Raw genomic sequence first — 21,734 nt, 5'->3', positions numbered from 1 at the left:
GTCATGTGGAATGAGGTGAACGCCGACTTTGAGCGCTTCGACTGCCACCCTGAGGAAGGCAGCGACGAAGCAAAGTGCAAAGCCAGAGGATGCATCTGGCAGGTGAGAGAGAGAGAGAGAGCGAGAGAGAGAGAGAGAGAGAGAGAGTGTGTGTGTGTGTGAGAGAGAGAGTGAGAGTGAGAGTCTGTGTGTGTGAACATGTGTGTTCACACACATGGACACAAGAGAGAAAAAAAGCTTCCAGCTTTCAACCTGACACATGACTGTGAACGCTGCACATTTTGCTGAGAACCTTAACATGATACGATGGGCCTTTTTGTGTGAATGAATCCTCCCAGGTTTCACATATTGCCAGCGTCCCCTGGTGTTACTTCCCCGAAGACTACGGCTACGTCTCCGGCGCTGCCGTTGAGAGCCCAAGCGGGTGGGCGTTTGACATCGAGAGGAACACCAAGTACCCGAGCCCCCGCTCAGTCTCGCGCGAGATCAACAAGCTCCGCGTGGAGATCTCATACCTCTCTGGGCACTCCCTGCGCTTCAAGGTGGGGCCTCGTCCAGCAGACCTGCCTGCACACACAACATTCTCTCAGCATGTGGATCTGCACTTCAACTGATCCTTCTCATCAATCACTCCTTAAGAGAGTCACATCTTTCCACATTGAGTTATTGTCAGTGGATGTTGTTTATAAAATAAATAAATATACATGCAGGTAAATAAAATGCATGAAAAGATTTGTCATTGACCCCCCCCTCTCTCCAGATATATGATCCGGCTACGAAGCGTTACGAGGTGCCTGTCCCACTGGAGCTGCCCTCCACCCCTGAGACGGACCCAGCCAAGAGGCTGTACGAGGTGCAGGTCCAGCAACAGCCCTTCGGCATCAAGGTGGTCAGGAAGAGCACCGGGACCATCATGTGAGTCCACTGACCAGAAGTGACCCCTTCCACTGCATGGATCATTACGCCACTGCTGTGTGTTGATGACCACAGTGCTTTTTCAAAACAACCTTAGAGAATAATAATGAAAAGAAATTGATCAGACGTTGAGGAGGCCAATAACGTAGTGGGTTGTTGTGTTTATGAGTTCTTCTCACTGAGTTGATTTAGTTCCCAGACACGGTTCTAGTTCCCTTCCTTTGCCGGCTTGTTTACACACGGTGTGCTCTCTCACATCTTGCTGTTGTTTATCTCTGGCAGATGGGACTCGGCCTTGCCCGGCTTCACCTTCAGCGACCTCTTCATCCAGGTGTCCACCCGTCTCGCCTCCGAGTACATCTACGGTTTCGGCGAGTCGGAGCACCCGACTTACCGGCACGACCTGAACTGGCACACCTGGGGCATGTTCGCCAAGGACCAGCCCCCCGGGGTAAATCTGCCCCCCCCCCCTCCCCACCCCTCTCACCAGGAGGGCCCACACTCTCCCACCAGGGGAGGCTTTGCCCTCTCTAATGAGTCCTATATCCATATTCATATTGCTCACATATCTTTCATATATTATCAAATAATCTTCCCTCTTTTATTGCAGTAGCCCATTTTTTTCAGACTTTTTTACAGAACATACTTGGCCTTGCCTTGGTCTGTATTTGTATTCTCGTGCTGCCTAGACTGGCTTTTTCCTGCGCTGTTGCTAAGCCCTTCATGCAACATGCAGCGCCAGCCCCTTGTGCTATGACAGGCTATTGTTAGCACATTTGTGTGTGTGTGGTTTAGCACGCGTGTGTGTTTTTTTCTCGCTGCGGTCACCTTAGCTGACCACACAGAGGTCAGAGTGGAGTGGCCCTTCCTGCCCATTCACAGTGACTCAGGGCTCTCTCCGCCAGTTTCTCACCCACATCCACATACAGCACTGCAGTCCTAAGCTGATATTAGTATAAGGCTCTATGTTTATCATCAAAAATCCTCAAAAGATGCTTCCACTTACTCTGGACATCTGTGTGGATTTGAGGTTGTTTGTTGTCTCGTTTGTGCGTTTGAGCTAGCTCAAGTTAATGGAAAAAAAGAGGTTTAATTGAAGGAGTTCTTTTCACTTTTAAGTCCATATGCTGGGCTGCTTTTGTGCTGAGGGGAGCCAAGGAAGCCGGCGAATCCGCTGAGTGTGCTGCCGAGGACGAGCACTCCGAGTGAGTCGTTCCGCTCGCACTCGCTCCCTCGCTCGCTTGCCTCGCTCCTTCCTGAGAGTCTGCTGAACCATGAGGCCTCCGTGGAGTGTGTGTGTGTGTGTGTGTGTGTGTGTGCGCGTGTGCATGCGTGTGTGTGGGAGTGTGTGTGGAGGCAGCAGCGCTGTCATTAGCTGTCAGTCCTCGTTATGGGACATGCTAACGACCTTTCTTTCCTGACTCACCCCCATCACGCCATGCGCTAGAGGGACAGCAAGGCCAGGCAGGAGGAGGAGGAGAAGGAGGTGGAGGAGGAGGTGGAGGAGGAGGTGGAGGTGGAGCTGGAGCTGGAGGGGGAGATGGTGGTGGAAGCCTCTCCTTCCCACCCCTTTAGCAAAAATTTCACACATTAACACCGTGCTGTCTGAGTCACAAGACATCAAACTTAACGTGACACTTCTCCTCAACGATGCTCCACTCGCATTCTCCTCTCCTCATCGCTCTCCCTCTCTCTCTATCTCTCTCTCTCTCTCTCTCTCTCTCTCTCTCTCCTCTCTCTCTCTCTTTCTCTCTCTCTCTCTCTCTCTCTCTCCCCTCTCCATCTTCCTCTCATCAGTATAAGATGAACTGCTACGGTGTTCACCCGTTCTACATGGGCCTGGAGAGAACCGCACACGCTCACGGAGTCCTGCTGCTCAACAGCAATGCCATGGGTGAGACACGCCACTCTCTCACTCTTCCTCCATCCCTCTCTCTTCCTCTCCCTCTCGCTCTCTCCCTTCTCTTTCACACTCTCGCCGGATCATGTTGCACTGCATCGATCCCTTTCAATGTGTGTGTGTGTGTGTGTGTGTGTGTGTGTGTGTGTACATTACAAATACAAGCATCGGCATGTCTGTCCCTTACACCTTAACCAAATGTCCTTTCACAAGCTTGACATGTTACGCAATGCCTGTTAGGTCCTCTTGTGCATGCAAAGCATTTGGAGCCCCAGTCCCCTCTGTGTGTGTGTGTATGTGTGTGTGTGTGTGTGTGTGTGTGTGTGTGTGTGTGTGTGCTGCTGCTGGATGGGGCAAGGACAGTGGGGCGCCGTAGCTGTCCCCCCAACCCCCCTCTCAGCTGATCCCAGACAGCCCAGGGGTCAGTGGGGCTTATGCAAGTCATTAATGATGCAGCGCTATTATTTATCTCTAGCTGATTTCTGACACGGGGCCCGCATGAGATGAATCATCTCTACAGAGCAGGGCACCGGGAACAGTGCTACCGCTGTGGCATAGCAATTTGGTGGAAGAGAGACTTATTAAGCATTGTGCATTCAGTGTATGCCCTCCCACAGCGTCTTCTCCTCTCTCCACCGCCTCCCTCGCTCCTGTCTTTCTCTCTTACGCACTCTTTCTCTCTCATCTCATACCCCCCCATACACACCTCTCTCTCTCTCTCTCTCTTTTCTTTTCTCTTCCTCTTTTCTCTCTGTCTTCCCTGATCAACCACTCACACGCACACGCACACACACACACACACACACACGCACACTCACTCACACACACACACACTCAACACAGGCGCGCAAACACGGAGTGGGTAACTTGGCTGCACAGCAGGAGCAAAACTTTGAACCTGCGCGGCTTAAAAGGGAAACATCAAACGCGTATTTGAACACAATGATGAGATGCCCCACGAGTTGAATGATTGCTGTAGAATAACACACACAGTGGGACCCACTCCTTCACTCCACAACAGCCCTCGCCTGATTGGGAAATGAGAACATAAGTGCACATTTATGGTATCGAGCAACTGATTCAATTATGCACAGACAGAGGCCACTGTATGCGCTTGCACAGTTTGTCCCCTTTTTGCAGAGGAGTTTACAGACTAGTGAACAAAGTAACTTCGGTGCGCACTCAAGCTTATCATTGTATCCCAGTCATGAGAGGACAACAAGCCAGAAAAAAAACTACGGATAAGGAGAACGATAAAGAATAAAAAAGACTTGTAGACAAAGTACGGATAAGGAGAATGATAAAGAATAAAACAGACTTGTAGACAAACAGGAGTGAGGACACTTTTCTTGGCGTAGTGTGCGTACTGCGTAGTGCGTACTGCATAGTGAGCGTGGGCTGTGTGTACCCTCAGACGTGACCTTCCAGCCCACTCCAGCGCTCACCTACCGCACCCTCGGGGGCATCCTGGACTTCTACGTGGTGATGGGACCCACACCGGAGCTGGTGTGGTGCAGGAGTACACACAGGTGAGACGCCTTATTATGTGTGTGTGTGTGTTTGTGTTTGTGTGTGTGTGTGTGTGTGTGTGTGTGTGTGTGTGTGTGTGTGTGTGTGTGTGTGTGTGTGTGTGTGTGTGTGTGTGTGTGTGTGTGTGTGTGTGTGTGTGTGTGTGTGTGTGTGTGTGTGCGTGTTTGTGTGTGTATGTGTGTATTATGTGTGTGTGTGTGGGTTGCATTTGCAAATGTGAAGTCTAGCAGCTGGGACCGCTTTGTCTCATTGCCCAAGGTGTTGTCAACCCAGACACTCACAGACACAAACACCCACAGCTTTAGTGTATATCAAACACCTTAGCTCTTTTCTTGGTAAATACCTAATGTCAGATTAAACCATTCTCTCTTTCTCCCCTCTCTCTCTCTTTCTCTCTCTCTCTCTCTCTCTCTCTCTCTCTCTTTCTTGCTCTCCATTTTCTACTCCATTCTCTACTCATTTTCCATTGTTATGTGTGCATTATTCACTCAATAGATGATTGGTCGCCCTGTCCTTCCGGCCTATTGGTCCCTTGGATTCCAGCTGTGTCGCTATGGATATGCCAATGACACAGAGATTGCAGATTTATACAGAGACATGAAAGCAGCTGGAATTCCTTATGTAAGCACTCTCTCTCTCTTGCTCTCTCTCACACACTCACTCACTCACACACACACACACACACACACACACACACAGACACACACAGACACATAGGCACAAAAATATACACATATTCTCTCGCTTCATTCTCTCACTCTCTCTCTCTCTTGCTCTCTCTCTCTCTCACACACACACACAAACAAACATACACACCAAGACAAACACTTACATTCACTAACATAGACACAAACACATACACACATCTCTCTCACAGCCACAGCCACAGCCACACATACAAAAGCACTTTGTGTGCCATCTCACCCCCTGCCCAGCAGAGAGCGGGCACCATACCTCTCCCAGCAGCTTCAGTCGTGGGTACGGCTCCCTCGCCAAGCGAGCCCGGCAGGGCTAAGTCTGCCGTTGGCAGGCTAGCACACACGACCAAATGTTTGCAAACTGAGTGGAGGTGCACACGGCTAACGAGAGTCGTGAGAATCGGCACCTTGGCTCTGTGTGTGTGTTTGTGTGTGTGGGTGTGTGTGTGTGTGGGTGAGCTGTGCTGAGCTGTGCTGTGCTATGCTATGCTATGCTATGCTATGCTGTACACACTGACTCACACTGGTAATGAGACGCGCCACAATCAGCCGCTCGGCATCACAGGCGCCTCTCCTCTTCAGGTGTCCCCACAGTGCCTGGAAATAAACCTGGCCTCCAACCGAGGCGACTGTTCAAAGTCAAAATCATGACCCAATTCCAGTGCAATGATTTTCTAAATTTACCTGTTTTATGTAACATCCACTGCCAAGCTCCAGTGACAGGGAAGCACATCAGCTAGTCCAGATCGCTCTCTCTGGGTCACATCACACAGATGAAACTAGTCTACTTCTCCACCTGTCAGGTGTTCTCACATGATGACGTTGTGTGTCCTCACGTTTGTCCTCTCCGCCTTTCAGGACGTCCAGTACGCCGACATCGACTACATGGAGAGGCAGCTGGACTTCGTCCTGGATAAGGAGTTCCAGGGCCTGCCGGCGCTGGTGGACCAGATGAGAGGAGAGGGCATGCGCTTCATCTTCATCCTGGTACACACGGACTCACTGCACTCACTGCTCTCCGCCTCCACTCTGCCACCGCAGCAGGGCCTGATTGCACCCTAATTGAATCCCTCTGATCACTTGAGTAGCTTCTACAGGCTAGAATGATATCTTAATGCAATATGCAGCAGAGTCCAGCAACCAAATGACATATCCATTGTGCAGACTGCAGAGCTATAGTGTAGCTCATGTCGTGTGTGATTTGAGATATATCCTCAGTTGACTTATCACACAGTGACAAATGAATGGCTGGAATGAATGGAGTTAGTTTTCTTCGCTCCTCCATTCATTTGAATAGAAGGACGGTTGAATGTCTCTGTAAAGATGGGAAGTCCGCCTGTAGGCCAGTCAATCTAGCTCAAAAAAGGGCCAAACCTGTAACTAATTGCAATAGTAATGGTTACTTTTTATTGATCCTTAAACCCTCTCATGCACTGAGATACTTCCATCATACCATATCATTGACAATCATTTGTTCTATAATGTACTTCCATTGAAACGCATTGATTTTGACTTGACTTGATTTCCTCATTTCTGAGGTGATATGAAGTAATATCTAATATTCCCTTTGCATAGGCTTTTGGTATCCAATATAGAAGCAAATTGCAGCAATTATTTTGAAGCTGACTGTACCTATTGTTCAGATTTAGTTTTCTAGAAATATATGCAAATGATTGCATATTTAGGTAAAACTGGTCTCATTTGCATATCTAAACATCACATTTAAAAAAACTTGCAATACAAAAAATCTTTGCCTTAATGTGAGCAAACAACTGTGAAAGTTTCAATTTGATATCTATAGTTTAAAATTTTACCCATTTCACCAGTAGTAAATCCCAATGGAAAAATGCATTGGAAATTGCTACCTTTGACCTTGAAAAAAAGTATGTTCCACTAAATATAAATGGGTAGATTTTTTATATGTTAATTAGATATACCTAGGGATCACAAAAAACTTTGAATGATTACTATTGCAATTAGTTATGGGTCAAACGCTAGATTGACTGGCCTACTGAAGCCGTAACAGCTCAGGGTGCTGTGTGTTGCAGGATCCCGCCATCTCCGGCAATGAGACGCGCGGGGCGTATCCTGCCTTCGACAGGGGCCTGGAACAGGACGTGTTCATCAAGTGGCCCGCAGAACTCAGCAGTGACATCGTCTGGGGAAAGGTAAGGCGGGCAACGCGAGAGTCTGGATTACGAGAGCCCGAGCTTGTGCTCCAGTCTGCCCAAAACACAAACTGTTCCCTCAACTCACTGTCGACATCCGCCGCCCAATTCCTCTCCACATTTGCACACAAAGTGTAGGCTGTGTACTAGTGTTGGAGGAAAGGCCGAATGGAAAACAAGAATAGGGACACAATGCACAAAGCAATATGGTTTTAAGAGGCTGTTTTTCGGCAGCACATTATTCCCATGTTTGTGTCTCAGGAAACTTTGCATCTTAGCCTCAAGGAATGTAGCCGCCTCTCTGCCCAAAATCAATTTGGCCGGATGAGAGCCCAGTGTGCGCTGAGTAGCAGACCATTACAAAAGCAGAGTGGGCACTCGGCAGCTGCACATACAACCAGGCCAAACGGTCATTTTTAGACCCGAATCCATTACATTATCACAAAGTGCCAAAACAATTGGAAAAAACTTTTCTGAGCTTCCTTCCTTGACACAGGTTGTGAAGCATTGGCAATGTAATATTGAATATAGTGAATCTAGGTGCACTGAGGCAAATATGACACACCTAATGTTGTTACTACTATAGTACAGTATATGTTACCGCTGTCACTTGATAAGTAGAGAATGTGCACGGCGGAGGAAGTAGCCCACCTCTGTGTATACTTGACTTCTGATGAATCAGCCTATGTGACTGGACCTGAACAGATCATTGATGGCGGGTGGAGACTTTGAAGACTGCTGGCATTATCACACTTCCATTTTTCGAGGAACTCTAATTAGAGCCTGTTGACCATTAGTGGACGCGCTCTCAGCCCTTCTCCTCACTCTGTCTCTGCTCCAGGTGTGGCCCGACTTCCCCAACGTCACCGTGGACGAGAGCTTGGACTGGGACTCGCAGGTGGAGGTAGGCTGCTGCATCACTCAGAGCCCCTCGGCTCCCTGTCTTGTGGAGTAGCCAGAGGTGATCTCTGAAAGCCTCCGGCTCCTCCTCACCCATATAATCAGCCAGTGCCAAAGCAACGCTGTCCGAAGCGTTCTCACCAATCACTACACACACAATGCCTTGTAATTGCACAGCCCAGTGTCTGTGTGTGATTAAGCCCAGCAGTGGCACTCCCCCCCCCCCCTTCCATCTCGTTTCATTAAGCCCCTGCCTCGGCAAAGTTGGAAGAGAGTCCTGCTTCTAATTATGACATGACAGTCTGGAACATGCCCAATCAGTGGACAATGGCGCGGCTGCCGGTTCACCGGCGCTGACCCCCGCGGAGGCTGTAATCAGCGGTGGAATGAACGTGGCCGCTCGCTCTCTCACGCGCTGTCTCTCCCGGTGTCTCTTCCTCTTCCTCTTCCCCTTCCTCTTCCTCCTCCTGTCCTCCCCGCAGCTCTACAGGTCGTACGCCGCCTTCCCCGACTTCTTCCGCAACGTCACGGCGGAGTGGTGGCAACGGGAGATCCTCGACTTCTACACCAACACAATGAAGTTTGATGGCCTGTGGATTGTGAGTGTCGTGACTGTCTCTCTCTCACACACACACACACACACACACACACACAGTGTGGCACCGTCAGTGACTGGCAGATTCAAAGCAGCCACTTTAGGGCTTTGGCAGGCCTGCGCAGGCCTCTCTGTGTTGTGCTGCTGCTAACATCATTTGTGCTGAGGCTCCGTTACTGAGACTTGTAAGGGTCCTGTGCTTGACAGTAGTGTGATGTCCCACCACTTCCTTCTGGTAGCACTTTGTTGTCACCTACGATCACAGTCCAGACAGTTCCCTCCCTCACCTGCCAGTCACGCCACCTTGTCATGCCACACAGAAATGTCAAGCCAAGCAGACGCGTAAACAGTTGTCTCCTACGACGCAAAAACGTTGTCTGGCGGCCTGTAGCAGCTGATGTGATCTTATCGTCTCTGATGTGCCGTAGGACATGAACGAGCCGGCCAGTTTCGTCCACGGCACCGTTGGGGAGAACTGTCTGGGTCCACGGGTCTACGACTTCCCTCCATACATGCCACGTAAGGACCGAGCCCACTCTATCTGGATCATGCCCTATAGACTATCAGCAGATAGACTAGCGGTTAAGATCGATTGTTAGCACCACTTGTTTTAATAGTTAAGGTTTGGTTAAGGTGATGCACAATGGACAATTAGAAAGACTGGACTTGATTTGAGCAGATTATCCCAATTAAAATGATCCAAATTAATTAAATGTCACCTAGGCTTGTTATGAAGTCTGTATAATTACAACAGATATAGTCACTAATGAGAGCACATGAAAAAATAAATGAATAACGCAAGCTCCACTTAAACCATGTCAGATTTTAATAACATTAATTGACTTAATATATTCTTATTACAGTGGCAGTGCTTCACTCATTTGATATATTTGTGAATCTTTTAAGATCTTTTATTTAAATGCCAGTTCATTTCTTTTTGCCTTTGCATTAGCTCTGGAGTCCAAGCACCTGGGCTTGGTACACAAGACTCTCTGCATGAACAGCCAGCAGTTCCTGAGTGATGGGACCCCAGTCAAGCACTACGACGTCCACAATCTTTACGGCTGGTCTCACTCCAAGCCCACATATGAGTGAGTGGCATATCTTTGACACGTCTACGTCCCTCCCACAAATCACTCTCGTTGCTCAAGAAAAGCTGACGGATATATGTGCTGCTCCACTGATCTTAATGGAAGAGCAAGCAAGTATTGTCACACAGCCATCAAAAGGACAGTGTCAAAAATCAAGTCACCTCTATCATTTTCGGACCTGTATCCATAACTGTTACTGTGAATACTTCCTTGTTCCCTGCCCCAATTTCACCTCTCCTGTGTGTGTGTATGCTAATGCTAACGCTACTGTTGGTGCAGTCCCCCGCCCCAATCTCACCTCTCCTGTGTGTGTGTGTGCTAATGCTAACGCTACTGTTGGTGCAGTCCCCCGCCCCAATCTCACCTCTCCTGTGTGTGTGCGCACTAATGCTAACGCTAACGCTACTGTTGCCGCAGTGCCCTGCTGAACGTGACGGGGAAGAGGGGCATCGTGGTGACCCGGTCCACTTACCCGTCCAGTGGCCGCTGGACAGGACACTGGCTCGGGGACAATAATGCCGGCTGGGACCAGCTGTACAAATCCATCATAGGTGCGTGTGTATAGTGTATGTGTGTGTGTGTGTGTGTGTGTGTGTGTGTGTGAGCAAGAGAGAGAGAGAAAGACAGACAGACAGATAGACAGACTGATTGACAGCAAGACAGGGAGGGAGGGAGAGAGAGAGAGAGAGAGAGGTAGAGAGAGAGAGAGAGAGAGAGAGAGAGAGAGAGAGAGAGAGAGAGAGAGAGAGAGAGAGAGACGGGGAGATCTTGCTTGTCTGTGTATGGGCGTAAGAGATGTCAGTGTTGTGTGGGAGTGCATTTTTCCCCTGATGCCTTGTGGGTGTCTGAAGTCTTTTTTTTTTTGTTTCTACTAGCAAACATCTCTTTCTCTTTATCTCTCTCTCTCTCTTGGTCTCCCTCCCTCTCTCTCTCTCTCTCTGAGAGTTGAAGGAAGTGCTGAGACTGCAGAGTGCAGTTCATTGTGGGACTGTAGAGAACAGCAGAGCTAGTCAGTGTGTAGTCCACCCGGTTTCTGGAGTACCGCTGTTCTTGATCCTCCCTCTGCACTGCAAACAAAGTCTTCCAGAAGCTGAATGTGGTAGACATGTTGAAAGCTTTATACTTGTTCCAAACTACAGAGTGCCCTCAAAACACACACACACATACTGTACACATTCTCTACATTGGCATGCACACACACACACACACACACACACACACACACACACACACACACACAAAAACATTACATTCTCATGGCCATACGTCCACAAACAAACACACATACAGTCCGTATACTAGCTGGTGCCTTATTTTGTCTAATGCTCAGGATGTTGAGTACGTCTGCTCAGTGTAACGCTTTCTATTTTTCCATCACTCAGTTGTTCTCCTCATTGAATGGTTGTGTTGACGTAGTCTTGATGTTTATTCTCCCTCTGCCTCTTCCGCAGGAATGATGGAGTTCAGCTTGTTTGGCATCCCTTATGTAAGTACTCCGCTTCCTTCGCTGGAGCTCTCCTGCCTAAATGGATATTGCTATTGATTTCTGAGCCTCGGATTTCTTTCTTTCGTTCAAAGTTATGCCTTCACGGGGCCAGAAATATGTATTTTATGACTCATCGGTGGGTGCAATTGCGTTTGAGAGGATGTCTGTAAACATGTCAATAGAAAACAGCGGCTGGATGGTCATGTGGGTGTGGGTGGTGGTGGTGGTGGTGATGGTGCTGAGTGCGTCTTGTTGTTTGCATCTAGACCGGCGCGGACATCTGCGGGTTCTTCAACCACCCCACCTACGAGATGTGCCTCCGCTGGATGCAGCTGGGAGCGTTCTACCCCTATTCTAGGAACCACAACGGCAAAGGGTTCCCGGTGAGTCGCCCTTTTTCCTTCAAGAACACCGAGCTCTTGTGTCCCCCAAGTTGCGCCTCACGAGTGTTTAACCAGCAACTAACAAAAGCAAAGGAAAAACAAACCTTCCACTTTCTAACAGCTTCAAACAGCTGGAAAACACACACACACACACACACACACACACACACACACACACACACACACACACACAGCGAGAGGTCAGGGAGGCAGGTCGGAGATGATCAAAAGGCGACGCAAGTGTCCAGCCGGGGTGTTACACAGGCCCTGAGTTTTGTCATCTCTTCAGCGCGGTGTGTGCTGTGACCTTTGTGGGGCTGTGAACACATGGGGAGAAGAAAAAATCCAATAAGCGGAGGCCGAGGGGATCGATGTGGCGCGGGTAAATTTCCTTGTTGGATGGCGACGCAGGCCGCTACATTGACAGTAGGTGCAGGGCGTAATTGAATTTTCAAGGTGATCCACTGCTCCATCTAACCAGCCCCCTACCCCCCTCAACCCAATTCTCGCCCACCCCATCCGCTCTTGATTTCAATCATTTAATAATGGCTTGCAAATGGAGGCTTAAACATTAAGAAAATAAACAAACAAACAAAAACAAAATCGACACCATTAGAAGAGCTGCGGGGATTTGTGAGGGATGAGGGGAAGAGGGGAGGGGGGAGGGGGGGGGGGCTGTTCAAGGCTGTTTAAGTAGGAGGTCACTAGTGAGCATGCCTCAACTATCTGCCTCGTTTCTGATCACCGCCAATTTGCGGCTAAATAACGGGGCGATGGCCGACCAGGAATCATGATGTGCACTAACAAGGTCAGAGAAGAGAAAATAAATCAGTGGGATTAAATAAGGGAATAAAAAGAAGGAACAAAACAGGGGGGGGGGGGGGGGCTCAAAGGGCCCTCCTCTACTTTCATGTGTTTTTCTCATGTCCCTCTCACTCGTTTCTTGATAGGGCCAATTACATCCCTTCTTTTCTTATACTGTGCCCTCTGCAATTAGCCCTGGTAACATATCATTAGCTGTTATGGGTCTGTGTCAAATGGGGCCATTTATGGAAGACAACGTTGGAGGGATGGAAGGTCATCATGCGAGGGGCCTAGGCGGACGTAATGCATTTACGAGAACGAGGGAAGGGAAGGAGAGAGAGCGAGAGGGAGAGACGGAAAGAAAGCGATGCAATAAAGGAGGTCGAGGGGGCAAGATGCTGGAGGATTAGAGAGCAGGATAGCTGAAATACACATCAGGATGTGAGCGAGAGAGAGAGAAAGAGAGGGAGTGAGAGACAGATGGAGGGAGAGAGAGCGGGGAAGATACAGTAGAGGCTCAGAGGAGGAAGATGGGCCTTTGGGTTTATTTAACACGTACCAGTTGTTTTCTTCTGTAAATGTGCTTATGGAGGTGAGCTGCCATTGAGAGAGAGAGAGAGAGAGCTGCTCCGTGTGCTTCATGCCTCCACCCACATCTCCACCCGCACGCTGCCAGGGAAGAGGAGACTGCCTGGCTGCCTCCGCGGGCGGCGAGCGGAGCGGCGTGTCGTGTGGGTGGAGACGCCTTCGCTCCTCAGCAGCCGCCGCTCCATGGAGTGGGGGGCCCGCGCGCCTTGGAATCAGTTTTTGGCTGTCTTGTGCAGAGAGAGAAAGAGAGAGAGAGAGGAGGAGAGAGAGACAGAGAGAGAGAGAGAGAGAGAGAGAGAGAGAGAGAGAGAGAGAGAGAGAGAGAGAGAGAGAGAGAGAGAGGGGAGGGAAAGAGAAAGAGAGGAGGAGAGAGAGAATAAGAGAGTCAGACTGGCTGGCTGGCTGGGGGAGGTCTGAGGCGTTTAGGGGTGTAATGGGGAAATATGAGCGCCATTACAGTTTAGGGGAAGAGGAGCCTCCACGTCTTTGGATAGAGGGCAGGGGAGGGGAGTGTGGGGGGGTGAGATAAGAGGGGTTAGACAAGGTCATGGGTGATGTAGATCACATGTGGTCATAAATACTGTACCTTCAATCTCATGAATGAAGCACAGCAGAATGTTCTCTCTCTCTCTCTCTCTCTCTCTCTCTCTCACACACACACACACTCACACTCACACACACACACACACACACACACACACACACGCACTCACACTCACACTCACACTCACACTCACACTCACACTCACACTCACACTCACACTGATGGGATAAAGTCTCCCTTTATTGCCTCATGTCTGCATTAAATGATATGGTCATAAGCAGGTCTCTCACCAACTCCTCTTCAGCTGTGCTGTCAGAAGCACTCTTTACAGATGCTCATCTCTGCAGTGATTCATGAGCTTACAAAGGCACCGAGTTAAGCAGCCTCAATTTCAACTGTAACTTAGGGCAATGCGCAACATTTAACCCAGGTTCAATATTCCAGTGACTCTCAAAGTGTTTTAAAGTTGGATCTCTGCTCAGGAGTGGAGTCTTAACCCAGGGGGGAATTGTTTTGCCGTTTTCAGCACATTGCACATTCAGTGGCATCGCACACACACACAGCACTTTCCTTTATCCGCAAAATTAACAGCATTACAGCAAATCACTGGCGATGTGGGTAAGCTGCTTGTGCGGCGCTCATGAATGTAAAACACAGACCCAGGGCTACCCAGCTGAGACTCCACAAACGGCTCGTCTCTCTGTCCTACACAAATATGGATCGTGCCAGTTTAGGTGGCCTTGGTCACATGCTGTATGAAATGTCACTTGCGAAGATAAGTATGACGTATGAAGTCCGCCAGAAAAAAGGTGCCGCCGCCTGACAGGCCTCATAGTAGAAATCAGATTCCAGGACAAACTGAAAGTCCTCCATCACCCTCGTGCTGTGGAGTCAAGGCTACAGTGGGCTCTGAACAGTGGGCTCCATTTGACACACTTAGAGCAGCGTCTCCAGTCAAACTGCTCTTGCTGCTGGATGGTTGGAGGTGGGTACTGTGTGTTCTGTGCTTTTCCGTGGACTGATTGCTCCTATGGCTTCTCATGGAGAAATAAACCGTTCCACATTCAGGTAAACATGAATGACTTCTTCCCACTCAACCATTAGCCAAAAGACTAAATTGTGTTCCAAAAGCATTTAATCCACGGCAGCAAAAAGGAAAACAGGCAGCATTTATCCAAGTGGCATGTGGTTAAGTGTTTGTTTACTGTTTGTCAAAGTCATACATATTTGTTCCAAATTAGATGGCAGAGTGATCACCTTCTCTCTGCTGTTTTGTATTTCAAAACATATTTGTTTGTCATACATTTTTAAAAAAATCATTGGTGTCGTTGATATCTCCTGCTTATTCATATTTAACTCCGAAACTTTCTGCGCTAGCCAAAACGTAGCTCATTTGTAGGCTGTTTAACTCCGTTACCCCCGCCGTCGTGTTCATTATTTACTCTCCGAAGTGCTTTTAGATCAGCCCCGGGTCTGCCGAGAGCCCGCGCGCCACAGAGCCGTACAGGGCAGAGCACGTGGCATCTGTTCATGATTAGGAGGGCTTGTCTGCGGGGCTCTGCGCTCATGAAATGATTTTTTCAGGGCCGTGTGGCGCGTGTGTGCCGTGCGCTGGGGGCCACCTCTGTAGAGATGCACATGCTGCGGCGGCGCAGAGTTTAGTCGGATGTATTGTGGGCCGCATATATGGATTAGCATACATTTCCCTCAAGGATGTTTGTGCCCATAAATTTACTCTACTGTACGTCTTTGCTCTCTATCTCTCTCTCTCACCCTCGCTCTGACTTTGCATCCCTGTGTGTGTGTGTGTGTGTGTGTGTGTGTGTGTGACAGAGACAAGACCCGGTGGCCTGGGATCCAGAGTTTGCGGCGGCGTCGCGGGACGTGCTGGAGATCCGCTACACACTGCTGCCCTATCTCTACACGCTGATGTTCGAGGCCCACGCCTATGGCAGCACGGTGGTGCGACCCCTCCTGCACGAGTCAGTGCCCTCCACCACACACACACACACACACACACATACAAATAAAAACATACAAATGCATGCACACACACACACATGCACACACGCACACACACAGTGCATACACACACAAATAAAAACATACAAATGCACGCATACTGTACACACACACACACACAAATAAAAAAAAATCGCGCACACACACACACATACACACACAAGACACACACACACACACACACATACACACACACTCACTCACTCTCACTCTCCACCCATGGGTACACATGTAAGAGTTTTCTGTCAGCTCTGTAAATGGAAATGCTGCATAAGTGTCGGTGCCCTGTGAGAGGCGTTTTTAATGCATGTTTCTCCAGTGTGACGGCGGGCTGCCGCAGCCTGCCGCGGGCTACAGCTACACCCTGAGTTGAGATGTTGAGATGTTTTGTGATGTGCCATCTCCCAATGCCCACAGGTCCTCGCCCGATCACTTTCAATTACTGCTCCACTCCCTGGCAGAGTGGCAGTGCCATTCCCCGGTACATATTAGAGTGAGACTGCTCCCGTCAGAAGCGCTGATTTAAAAACACTTGTTTTGCCGTGCCGTTAGCTTTACTTAGCCCGCCTGGCGTATCAACACTCATCTCTCCTTTTTGTCCTTCTCCAGAAACTTCATCCTTTCTTCCCCCCCTCGCTCTCTTCACGTGCCAGCTTTCCTGTCTTTCTTCCTTCATCCCCCTCTCCCTGCTTCCTGCTGTGTCATTTTTCTTAGCGCAGCCCTTTTAAGTTCCGTCCTTCTGTCCGTCCGTCTGTCCTCCCTCTCCCTCTCTCTCTCTTTCTCTCCGCTCCATCATTCGCACGCCCCTCACAATCCCGTTCACTCTCCGTCTGACTCATCCCATCTCATCCTTCCTCTCTCTTGCTCGCGCACGTGCGTGTGTGTGTGTGTGTGCGCCTGTGTGTGCACTCGTCCTCCTCGTCCTCCTCTTCCTCTCATATTTCTGGCGCTTTGGCAGCGCCGTGGCGGCCGCATTGATCAGGAGATCGGCGGACTGGCGCTCCCCCTCGCCCCCTCGGTGTCCCGCGCCATGCCCGCCTCTCAGCCTAATGGGCACGCTGCCCACCGGCTCCTCACGCTGCCATCTCCATCAGCGCTCCCACTCCCTTTCCATTGCCATTCCCACTCCCTTTCCATTGCCATTCCCACTCCCTTTCCATTTGCACTCTGTACTGCTTTTCTTTCTCTCTTTCTTTCTTTCTCTCTTTTTTGATCTCTTTCCTTCACTCTGTATTTACTTTTTTCCTATCAATTCATATTTTCTCTCTTTCTGTCTTTTTTTCCTTTCTATATTCCTTCCTTCCTTTCTTTCCTTCCCTTCTCTATTGTCTTCTATCTCTCTTCCCGTCTATTGTTGGTTCCTGCTCTTCGCCGCTCCACCTACAGTAGGCTGTGTCTGAGGCTGTTGATGTGGAGCTTTGTGGAGCATCAGGGTTAGAGCTGCGCGGCTGTGCTGGGCTTTCCCCCTGCATCCCCCGGAGCCGTGTGTGTGTACACGAGTGAGTGAGTGAGTGGGCTTCTCTGGTCTCTGTGCCCCCGCAGGTTTGTCGACGATAGGGAGACGTGGGATATCCACAAGCAGTTCCTCTGGGGGCCAGCACTGCTCATCACGCCCGCACTTGATGAAGTGAGCTAATGCATACCTCATACACGTGCGCCGACACACACACACACACACACACACACAGTCACAGTACAGCTCACGTGTTATCAAGCATGTTTACCCACACACACACGCTCAAACTCCCACGCATACACACACTCACGCCCACACAGCACACCTCCATCTTCACATATGAGTGCACACAGCACCGCAGCACACACGGTCCAGCAGGCCCATTCACACCCCTCCATCACGTTTTCCGTGCTTGATGTATTCACAGGGTGTCACGGAAGTCAGCGGTTACCTGCCAGATGCCAGATGGTACGATTATCACACGGTAAGGCCGCCTTCCCTATGTTTATCCCCGCACGTGTCACTTAACTGACCACTAATTGAGCCGCCGCTGGACGACCGCTGCCTGGGCGTGTGGAGTACGTGCGTGTGTGTGTGTGGAGGACTCACGTGTGGACGGACGTCCCTCTGCCCTCTCTGCAGGCCGCGCCGGTGGCGAGCCGAGGAGCGACCGCGAAGATGCCCGCGCCGCTGGACCACATCAACCTGCACGTGAGGGGCGGCTACGTCCTGCCGTGGCAGCAACCCGCGGCCAACACAGTCAGCAGGTGAGCTCACACCTGGATACGCCGTGTGTCTTCTTTACTTTGAAGACGGGTCGCAGGGGGATTTCCACAGCGCGAGCATGAAAAATTGATATGCCAGTAAGCGCGGCGGTTTCTATGGCACATGACCCTGCCATGACATTAGTCATCTCGCAACCATGCGGAAACTTTTGTGTATTCTCGTCTCCTCTCCCCTCTCTACTCCACCGGCTCGGGATGGAGTGATGAAATATTTGTGTGACATTCAATAACAGCGCCGCGTACTAGGCTCTGTACACACCCCTCTATGCTATAGAAAAGTTTCTCTTTTTTTCCCTGTTTTTGATGTGTGTGAGAAGAAGATGAGCATCTCGCAGTCAGAGAGCATAAGGAAAATGTCATCAGCGTAGCAGTGCGGTATAGCAGGGGCAGCGCTATAGCAACAGTGCTGCATTCCCCCGGCTGTGCTCTGCGCTGGGGTCCAGCTGCGTCACTGGGCTCGCGGGGTGCATTTGCATCCTCCTGGGCGGCTGGCCTGGTCCGAGACGTAGTCTGACTGTCCTCTCCCCTGTCTCCCCCCCGTCCCCCCCACCCCCCGCACCTCCCTCTGTTCCAGTCGCAAGAACCCCATGGGACTCATCGTTGCCCTTGGTGATGACGGATCGGCGCTAGGCTCTCTGTTCTGGGATGACGGCGAGGGCATCGGTGAGTCACTCCTCTCCCTCTCTCTCTCTCTCCCTCCCTCTATCTCTCTCTCTCCCCCCTCTCTCTCTCTCTCCTCTCTCTCTCTCTCTCTCTCTCGCTCTCCGTCCCTCTCTCTCTGGCTCTCTGTGACCAACGGCAGGAAAATAGCATGGCTGTGGGGACTGAGTGGCCTCCTATCTGACTTGGTGATGGCGGCGGCCTCTGATTACATGCTCGCGTAGACTGTTTTGAAGTTTGAAAGCCCCCTCTCTGTGCCTGTGTGATCAGAGTTTTCGAGAGCTCTGAGTGAAGTGAAGTGTGTAAAAAGGAACAAAAAAATGACAGGCAGCCATTACAGTAATGCTACCTGTCTTACCTTGTAAATGTACTGTCTGTCACAATCTTACCCCCCCCCCCCTTCTCTCTCTCTCTCTCTCCGTCTCTCTCTCTACCTTCATCTTCTCTTTCTACCTTTCCTGCCCTCCTCTCTTTCTCATGTGCATCAACTCTTTGTGTGTGTGTGTTGTTGACAGATACTTATGAAAAGAAGCAGCACCTCTGGATGTCCTTCACAGCAAGCAAGGTATGCTGTTGTCCTAACTCTCCGTCTCAGTACTCTCCGTAATTCCATGACAGAATCACATCCCACAGAACAATGATGAACTGTACAGCAGTAGCACTCATCCTCGTAGGAGTTCATAGGAGTTGTCGACCAGTAGGATAATAAGCCACAAATGTATCATAATAAACCCAAATAAGTCCTGGGCAAAACGATATAGCCTCATTGTAAACTAGCAACACACAATACATATACTTTTTCAAGATGACATTTGTTATATGTATGGAATCCAATATCATAACTGTGGGATTGTAGGATTGTGGGTCATGGTTAAAGGGTCTCTTGGCCATACCTTACCCATACCTCACACACAGCGTATGGGTTTTCTAGGATGTAATGAAATCTATAGCTCATTGTGCCATATCCGGTGTTACCGTTAGCATGACCCACAACAAGTCCATAATACTGTATCCATCTGTCCATCTGTCCACCAGAACACATTACGCAATGAAGTCAGCCATAATGGTCTGGCCGCTGCAGACCAGCTGGTCCTGGGAGATGTGAAGGTGTGGGGCGCCGGGCGACTGGCCATCACCGAGGTCATCCTCCGCAAACCAGGCTCCGCTGATGTCACCCTGACCTTCACACATAACCAGCAAACAGAGGTGAGCTGAGGACGGCCTGCATGGAACGACAGAAGAGCAAGATATCTTGGCCTAGAAGATCATAAGTTATTTTTACTCTATGGTGTTAAAATAATCTGACTTAAAAGTTAGCATGAAAAGTTAGCATGATCCTTACAATAAACTTTAGCATCATAAATCCTTTTTTTTACCAAGGACCAAGAGTCACATCAACTAGCAATAGATACTTTTTGGCAAGTCATGGCATACTATTTTTGAGGAAATGTTGGATAGAATATTGTCCCTGGGTTTAATTTTACATGGCCTGCACTCTCGGTAAGGAAGCTGCAACTTTGTCAGTCAGTCATTATTTCCTTAAGCTAAAAATAGATCCCCATTACAGTGTGAAATTACAGTATCTCTTCCTCCGATGGTGTCAGAGGACAACGCAATCCTGCTTTCTCTCGGCATCGCATCCTTTAAAAAAAGTTTTGCTCTGTAACGGGAGCGAGTCTATAGAAAGAAAGTTTGAGGTGAAGACGAGGATAAGACAAAAGACAACAGTGGGGGGAAAAAAGAGGAGGTGGTGGATCACAGGAAGGCGGAGGTGGAGGATAATGTGTTTTTTTTCTTCTCCCCCTCTCTTTCTGTCTCTGGCTCTGCCCTTGAAAAGTGACAAGTCATATTCATTGAGCAGGGGCAGCCGCGCGCCTTTAGGTTCCTTTTAGAGTAGGAGTGGCAGTGCCACGGATGTTTACTTCAGACCGGTCGGGGGGATTGAAATGGAATAGAATGATAAAGATGCAATATAAATGAATTTGAATAACTTGTGTTGTGCAACCCACCTCCTCCATTTATCTTCCTCAACGTTGTGCTACTGTATAATCACTTTAAATATGCGCCGAGGCCCTGCCTGTCTTTGGGCCTGTTCGTCCAACTGAGGGATGGGTTAGAGCAGACGCAGCACTGCTCTTTCTCTGCCACACTCGTAGCCTGCTAGTCGCTAAAGACGCCAGTTCTATTTTGAAGTTGTATTTTCTATGAGGCTGTTTTCATCCGTCAACCTTTTTAAGACAAACAGAACTTTCTGGCGTATGAATTTGACTGATGTATAGATTTTAATGATGTATGGATTGGTTACCGGTCAAATGATTGATTTTTGAGTAGTGTCCACTCATGCCCTCTCACTGTATCTCTCTTCTAGGAGCTTATTGTGAAGACATCGGTGCAAACTCATCCACTGCACCAGCCCTTCACTATTCTTTGGAGCACTGGTGTTTAGCAAGCTCGGCCCCAACACTCCTCACACTGAAGTCGGAAGACGGAAAGAAAAGCTCTGAAACCATTGTTCAGCTGGCGGGAGACCAGGCAAAGTAGATCCCACTGAGAGGATAATTGTTTTGGATTTTTTTTTTTTTCTTGGAGGGGAAAAAGAGGTAAATCTGGAGGCTCCTATTCAATTAGCAGGTCATAGCATGTGCGTCCATCCTGTGGAGTAAAACTTTTTTTTATTTTTTTTATTAGAGTTGCACAGTGATTTTTAAGACTTCCTTTCAACAAAAACAGGGAATTAAAGTTTAAAATCCACTAAATGTTTCAGGATGCCAATAAGACACCATTAGCTAATTTAATTATTTATTATGCACATTTTTGCACACGAACCATTTGACATCCTAATGATAAAATATTGCAATGTGACCATGCATGATTAAAGAATCAATTTATAACTCTTCACGCCACTGCAGGGAGAGATTTGCACTTCACAGAAACATAATACATGTCACTCAAATTAATTCTGGGAAATATATGGAAGGACTTAAGGGCCTTTAATAGAGGGCATAAAGGAAACTGCATTATTGCTTCGTTTTAGAATACACATTATTAAAAGTTGAAAAGTGAAATTTGAATTGCTGATATCCCCGATATACAGACGTTTCCATCAGCCATTAGCTTTCTTCCCATAAAACAACAGTCAATACAGAGGTGCATTAAAACAGTCAATCAATTTGAAATCTGAAAAACATCATTCTAGACAGGCGTTGTCT

General features: G+C 49.0%; 1 protein-coding gene across 1 annotated transcript in view; it reads left to right on the top strand.

The window, feature by feature from the left end:
* Positions 1-21,032, top strand: part of si (sucrase-isomaltase) — a 54,600-nt gene extending 33,568 nt beyond the window's left edge. The window contains 25 exon segments of the mRNA XM_062553106.1: positions 1-102; positions 339-542; positions 761-915; positions 1,198-1,366; positions 2,713-2,809; positions 4,230-4,321; positions 4,324-4,344; positions 4,841-4,966; positions 5,902-6,030; positions 7,092-7,211; positions 8,053-8,115; positions 8,594-8,710; positions 9,135-9,225; positions 9,659-9,797; positions 10,215-10,348; positions 11,249-11,283; positions 11,550-11,666; positions 15,436-15,584; positions 17,167-17,251; positions 17,508-17,564; positions 17,723-17,847; positions 18,440-18,528; positions 19,041-19,090; positions 19,561-19,731; positions 20,894-21,032. The exon segment at positions 1-102 is cut by the window's left edge and continues 48 nt beyond it. Of these exon segments, the coding sequence (XP_062409090.1) occupies positions 1-102; positions 339-542; positions 761-915; positions 1,198-1,366; positions 2,713-2,809; positions 4,230-4,321; positions 4,324-4,344; positions 4,841-4,966; positions 5,902-6,030; positions 7,092-7,211; positions 8,053-8,115; positions 8,594-8,710; positions 9,135-9,225; positions 9,659-9,797; positions 10,215-10,348; positions 11,249-11,283; positions 11,550-11,666; positions 15,436-15,584; positions 17,167-17,251; positions 17,508-17,564; positions 17,723-17,847; positions 18,440-18,528; positions 19,041-19,090; positions 19,561-19,731; positions 20,894-20,971 (2,715 nt within the window). The 3' untranslated portion in view covers positions 20,972-21,032.
* Positions 21,033-21,734: the final 702 nt, after the last annotated feature.

The sequence above is a fragment of the Sardina pilchardus genome, chromosome 13, assembly GCF_963854185.1.
Source record: "Sardina pilchardus chromosome 13, fSarPil1.1, whole genome shotgun sequence".
NCBI classification, from domain to species: Eukaryota; Metazoa; Chordata; class Actinopteri; order Clupeiformes; family Clupeidae; genus Sardina; species Sardina pilchardus.
The sequence above is the reverse complement of the archived record's forward strand: the minus strand, read 5'-3'. Positions and strand labels throughout refer to the sequence as shown.